At 31.1% G+C, this 6,862-nt stretch overlaps 1 protein-coding gene across 1 annotated transcript; it reads right to left on the reverse strand.

Moving 5' to 3' along the window:
- Window positions 1–3,586: 3,586 nt before the first annotated feature.
- Window positions 3,587–5,786, reverse strand: TBL27 (TRICHOME BIREFRINGENCE-LIKE 27). The gene is made up of 2 exons (XM_016347028.3): window positions 5,284–5,786; window positions 3,587–5,032 (listed from the first exon to the last, which is right to left on the reverse strand). Exons 1-2 carry the CDS (start codon window positions 5,525–5,527, stop codon window positions 3,915–3,917), a joined length of 1,362 nt encoding a protein of 453 aa, XP_016202514.2. The 5' UTR covers window positions 5,528–5,786; the 3' UTR covers window positions 3,587–3,914.
- Window positions 5,787–6,862: the final 1,076 nt, after the last annotated feature.

Here is a 6,862-nt window from a genome sequence, read left to right on the forward strand (position 1 = left end):
AAACTTTTTTATTTTTTTATTTTTCTTTTTTGTAAATTAAGAAAGATAAAGGTGTATGAACTTTCACTCTTAATAGTTTTTTCACTAGTTTAAATGTTTAATAATCCCAATTTACATAAAAGAGAGAGAAACTACATAATATCCCTTGTTAGTTATTTATTTTCAACTTCCTCAATTAACATGATAAGAACCATGAGATGTTCGCTATAAATAAATAAATTATTGACCAATTTAAAAAAGATTTATTATTTTTAATAATAAAAAATTTAAGTATCAATAATTCTAACCATAAAAATATAATTAACTTGATACTCAAGAAAATTGGATTAGCTAATATTTGTATGATTAAAATTGCCAAATATTCAATTTTTTTCATTATTTTAATTGTCAGTATTACACTTAAGAAAAGGTCTAAAGAGAATTTACTACCCGTCAAAATAAAAGAAAGAAGTAAATCTTGAATGGAAATTGCTTAAACTTCACTTGCTTCAAATACAACTTATTACAAAGTGAATTTAGATGTCAATTAACAATTTGTGATTTGCCGAATGGTAGGAAGCAAAGAACATTTTGTTTGAACTGTAAGATCTCTCTCTCCAAATCCATATGTTTAGTAATGAGAACCTTATCTTAGTTGATTAATGCACTAAAAATAGATCGGATCACGGATAATCCTAGATTTAAAATTAGAATGAGAATTTTCATAAAGAAAATAACACCCAGGGTAGTAGAGACTCACTCGGGTCATGCAAATTTGAAGGATCAATATGCACCTTGCTCGAAGAAACATTTGAATTATATATTGCATACTATGAATTTATGATGATATCTACTTGTATGATTCAACTTCGCACTCCATTAAATGCGTGTGCTGGTCTCCCATACACTAACATAGACATCATTATTATTATTATGCCATATTACCATTCACAGCTAACCCCACCTGGCTCACCGTGAATTATTATTACTACTATGCTCATTTATTATTCATTGGACGTTATTAAATCAATAAAAAAAATTTAATAAATTTTTTTAGTGTATTTGACAAATTTTTAATAATAAAAATAAAAATACAAAAATAAAATTCTTTTTGAGAAATTATAATTTATATTTTTTTTAAAGATCTTTTTTTTTTAAAAAAATGTACATAATAAATAAATAAATAAATAAATAAATATTTTTATTTTATTTTACTCAAACATAATTGATAAATAAAAATATTTTTTTACAATAAAATATCTAAACATAAAATCACTGTTGACACGCACTTAACCTTTCAAATTTCAAATTAGAATTGGACAAATTTTTCTTCAGGCTAAAAATTTATATATCTAGTTGTATCTATAGGTTTCAGGTTACATTATCAAATTTGCATCAAACATACATGTAACTGTGAATTCTCTGGCACACAGCACATACAAGAGCAAGTCATAAAACAGATACATCAAGTCATCAACAATACTTTAAACAAGTAAATCCTAAACTCTATCCATATATGTTATCTTGAAGAACAAACACTGGTCCTAATACATCTAAAACGACGTTGTTTCGAATTAAGCTTGTGTCTGAGTGAAAAATTAGATGCCGCTTTGTTACTTTCTTTTGAGGGATTACATTGTCTTTTGGTGATAATGAATAAAGTTCAGATTAGATATTCGCTCCATTTTAAATCCATCGTCAATTTTTGCACCCTCCTTTCAAGACTTTTTAATTTTATAGTAAACAACTCAAAATATTAATACAAGTTCTTGTGCTTAGATAAAAATAAACAAATAAATAATTTTTTATCCGACTACATAAATCATACGACGACGTCATTAAACCTTATTACGAGACCAAATATTCACAAAGTAAACACCACAAAAGACAAGCAATTATGAGACCAAATATTCACAAAGTTCGGTAATATTAGGGGGCGAACATTTTTAGTGAAAAAAAAGCATAAAGTTGGTTAGTATTAGTTTAAGAGAAAGTTTAGGGGCCAGCAACTTTTGTATTTTGTTGCCAGCACTTAATCATCAAAAGAAAAGTGAGTGATCTGCCACCATTGATAACCTAACATTTCTCAACAAGGTTATGACACAGTTTGGGTAAACAACTTAATTAAGTTACTTTTAAAGAAATAGTTTAAAGAATAAATGCTTATATTAAAAGTAGCTTATAAATAGGTTATTTTATGTTTGATTTTTTAGTTCTAAAAATACTTATTTTAAGAGAAAAGTGATAAAAAGTTTTTTATTATGAGAGAAGTCATTTTTTTTAACTTCTCCTTAAGCACCAAAATAGCTTTTTAGAAAATTACAATTTTGTTTTAAAAATTGTACCAGACATTAATACTACACATTTTCATAAGTTAAAAGTTAAAAAAAAATCACTTATGAACCTATCCACGGGCCCTATATGTTTGGGAAAATTAAATGTGAAGAAATATTTGAAAATGTTCATTAAGAAAATCATCAATAAGGCACTAATTAGACCAAGAAATAATGGTAGACCTAATAAAAGTACCAATGCATAATGGGAGGGCACCACCACGATAATTTCAGGGCACAAAAAGTCAAAACAAATGCACTATTAAATTACTAAAATGCCACTTGACAGCACCAACCAACATATAGTAGTAGTAGTAGTAGTACACTTGTACCACATGATCTCTGAAATTAAATTAAATCCTACCAGATCACAAAACAAAGGTTCCCCAGTTTCAGTTTTTAACTTTCTAGTGAACATATATATTCCTCAGAAATTTCAACATGGTTAAAACTAAAACTGCATATAAACAATTCAAAATTGACATAATGCAAATATTTTAAGGAATTAAGAGAAAGTAAAAACACAAACATAATGAACCAACTCTACTACTCGGTTCCCAAATAATTGTTCACTTGGGTAAAGTAGTACATTAAAAAAAGGTTTAATTATTCTGTTGGTCTCTATAGTTTTTCCAAATTTTCAATTAGGTTCCTCTACTTTTTTTTCTCTTTCATTGGGTTCCTATACTACTTTTAATTTTGTAACTAGATCCTCTTTAGGTCAAAAACGTTAAAATTAACAGAATATTTCTTTTGAAAAAATGTGGTCATGGATCTAATTAGGTTCTTAATTGTAGATACTTTCAATTTGCAAAAAAATATTACGTTAACTCTAATATTTTTTACATTAGGAAGGACCTAATTACAAAATTAAAAGAAGTATAGAGACCAAATTAAAAGGAAAAAAAAAAAGTATAAGAATCTAATTGCAAATTTGGTAAAACTATAGGGAATTAATAGAGTAATTCAACCTTAAAAAACTAATGTATCTTGACACAAACAAATGAGAGAAATAAATAACCCACCAGCACCAGGCAAAAATGATGCCTATCAAATTGTGGAAGGAGGACAAAGACATGCCCTGTGGGTTTGGAACTTGTTCACAAGTCCACATTAAATTGTTTTGTACATTCTTCTAAATGATCATTCTACACACATTGTCACATTCCAAAAACATCAATGCTTTGCACACCCTTATTAATTTGTCATTCTCCATTTCTCTATCAATAGATAGTGCTTTTTCCATCATGGAAGAACATAGCCCCAACAAAGTATAGAAGAGTAAACCAACCACTCCCTAATTCATTAAAATTTCTCTTTACCAAATACAAAAGAATCCCTTATTTGTTCTTTGTTCTTTCTACCAACAACAAAATTGATCCTTCCCAATTCAATATCTAACATTCAAGTGATAAATACAATAACATATTAAAAAATTTAAAATAATAAAAAAACACTACTAAAATTAACAAGATACGGGAAAAAAATTACTCTGTTTCATAATAACAATCAACCTAGATAAAGCAGTACATTGAAAGTTCAATGTATAATTTTATCCAAATTAATGTTATTTTGAAGCAGAGGAAGTACCTCGGCTTTCATTCACTCCACGCGCACGGTCGTTCGCTCCCACTTCTTCATCATCTCGAGAAAGATCTCATTCCATGTATCTATAGGCCCCGGCAAGCACCAATGAACACAATCATTTTGAACTCGCTCTTGAACCCCATTAGCAAATGGAAAAGGGTACATGTAAGGACCAGGGTGTCCATCAGGTCTCAACAATGCTAATCTTGTCACATCCAATGCCTCCAACCTAAATCCTCCAAACTCTTTCCCTCTTTCCTTAGCATCTTCCACTTCTTCAATCTCAATCTTCCTCACATCGGCATCCATCCCTTCAAGCTCTTTCTCCCTGTTCCTAAATGGCTTAGTCTTCGGACAAGCCCCGGCCTTATCCCACTCACCCTCGAAATGTGCCGGCGAAAAAGTTGTCACAATCACATCAATCCCATTATTATTTTCCCTACCACCACCTCTCCTCTCAATTATGCTACTAAGTGTAGTCCTCAAAGCCTTCCTCAATACATCATAGAACCCAATTTCAGTGTGATTAAGACCGGGACAATAATGGCATCCGAGAACTGAATCGCCCTCGTAATAAACAGCTGGATGCAAGAACCAATGACCGATCGAAAGCACCATCAAGTCGATTCGGTCCATATCCTTACCCCACCTCTCATCAACACGGTCCAAATGCAACACATTATGATTAGGCCCTGAACTAGATTTCTCAACACCATGAACAAGAAAAGGTGACCAATACACAGACACACTTGCATTGTGGGAAACAAAATGCCATTTCCGGAATTTATTATCCTCTCCATTGCGGTATACAAGGTTAGGTTCCGAAACAGTAGATAACATGCAAAGAAGGGACTCTAACTGGTTCCTAGCCATTGAATCACCAACAAAAGCTATGTGCTTGTTTCTAACAAGTTGGAGAAAAGCATTAGGATCAAACCTTGGAAGATTGCATTGGCTTGGCTTCCATCTCCAATGAAGGTACCCTGAGTCAGGTCTTCCATGTTTGATGCAATTCTGGCCTTCTTTAATGGTGCTGCATGTGCTTCCATTGTACAAAGGGCCTCTCAAATCACGGACCCATTCTCCATTGAAGTAGTCGCATGATGTTTCATCATCACCACCTTTTTCCTTTTCTGCAATCAAGAACAAAACTTTACATATACCAAGATGCCAAAATTACTAGAATCTAAGAACAAAGAAAAGTACTCTTTGGAGGAACGACTTCTTGACCCAAAACCTTAAACCAATGACTCTACTGGGTACTTTGAACTAAATATCTTTCTTAAACTCGTACAATCACATTTGAAAATTAAACCCGGACAAAAATTAACTAGAAATAGCATAATTTAAGGAAAGATGAAATTTTGCATACAGGTGTATGTACCTGAAGTTGATGAAGGTGAAGAAAGAGGAGGAGGGGTTGAAGAAGAAAGAGAAGAGTGGGTAGCTATGGTGATGGGGGTTGATGAATGGGGAAGTTCAGTTTCTGGGGAAGGAGGAAGGGGTAAAGGGTAGAAGTACAAGCGAAGTAGAGCTAATGGAAGCAAAGCATAGAGTGTCCATGGAAGAAGCTTCTTGGTGATTACAAACAAGGATTGTTCTTTGAATAATGGGATTGTACTTCCCATTTCTTTCTTTAAACTCCCTTTCTTTCTTTCTTTCTTGCTTTGGTCCCTTGTTTTTGTGTGTGTGTCTCTCTCTCTCTCTCTCTTCTTCCTTGTGTTCCTTCTTTCTTAGCTACACAGATTAGTAACGAGGAAAAGAATGATGTGTTTTTGTTTTGTTTTGTTTTGTTTGGTTTCTTTCAAGGAAAAAGGTGGAGGAAGAGATAGAGATATAGAACTAGAAGAAGAGTCAGAAAAGCAGGTTGGTTTGGTTTTTCTGTGCATTAATCATGTTTTCCTTTATGTCTAATTAAATTTTCATAATTTCTGAAGCATTGGGATTTTTAATGATATTCCAACTTTGTCCTCAACCTTACTTCTTAATTCATAATGAATGTTAAGAGAGAAAAGGACAGAAAGAAAAGTTGATTTTCTTTTTGGTTACAGTTGTAAAGCATGCTAGTTGATATAAGTCACGTCTACGAAATTAAGACCATTGGATTATATATCAGAATCAGAAATTATATCCATTAGTAAAGAAAGAAAAATAGGAAAGTTTCTATTGTAATTATTGGTGTAACTGTAATCATTTAATTTTGTTTTCAATAGAACGACTTTTCCTTTTAGTTTTTACCCCTTCTCTAGGATGCCTTCTATGCTGCTTTTTTTTTTTTTTTCGCTTTTGCAAAGTTTTATGTCTTGTTCGGTTGTTCCGTACGAGAATGAAAGCTCATTAATCTTCACGTTTGTTTAATTATGATCAAACAAATGATTTAGCTATTTTGTATTTTAAATAAATATTTTAAAAATATACTAAAAAACTTTTAAGTTTTTTTATGTATTTAATTCATTGAAATATAAAAAATTTATTTTCTTAATTATTTTTATAAAATATTTTTTGTAATATCCTTAAAATATTTTTTAAGACACATGTTATTATGTTAATAAGACTTTAGAATTAAATAGTAATAAGAACTCTATAATAGTAGTTTCATTTGCGAGGGTATAATAGTCTTTAGAGTGAAACCCTATTTAAAAACTTTAACACATGCTTTCAACTTTCATGGGCAAAATCTAATACGAGTACTGAGATCGATGTCAAATTGTAAAAGTAAAAATAAAAAAATAATATGACGAGCGTATGATACATTTTTTTGTTCGTAAGTGAATGTGGCCATATGAACCAGTTTTATTCAATTAATTTGTTTATTGGATACGTTGAATCTCTAGATCATGCATAGCTGGGACAGCACACTTGTTAATGCTGCCATGCCTGACCAAAAAAAAATAAAAAAGATGCTGCCATATATTATAATCATTTTATTTATTATTTTCATTATTGAGAGCTATCAAAGGGGC

Source organism: Arachis ipaensis, chromosome B5 (assembly GCF_059453495.1).
Source record: "Arachis ipaensis isolate K30076 ecotype BB chromosome B5, ASM5945349v1, whole genome shotgun sequence".
Lineage (NCBI taxonomy): Eukaryota > Viridiplantae > Streptophyta > Magnoliopsida > Fabales > Fabaceae > Arachis > Arachis ipaensis.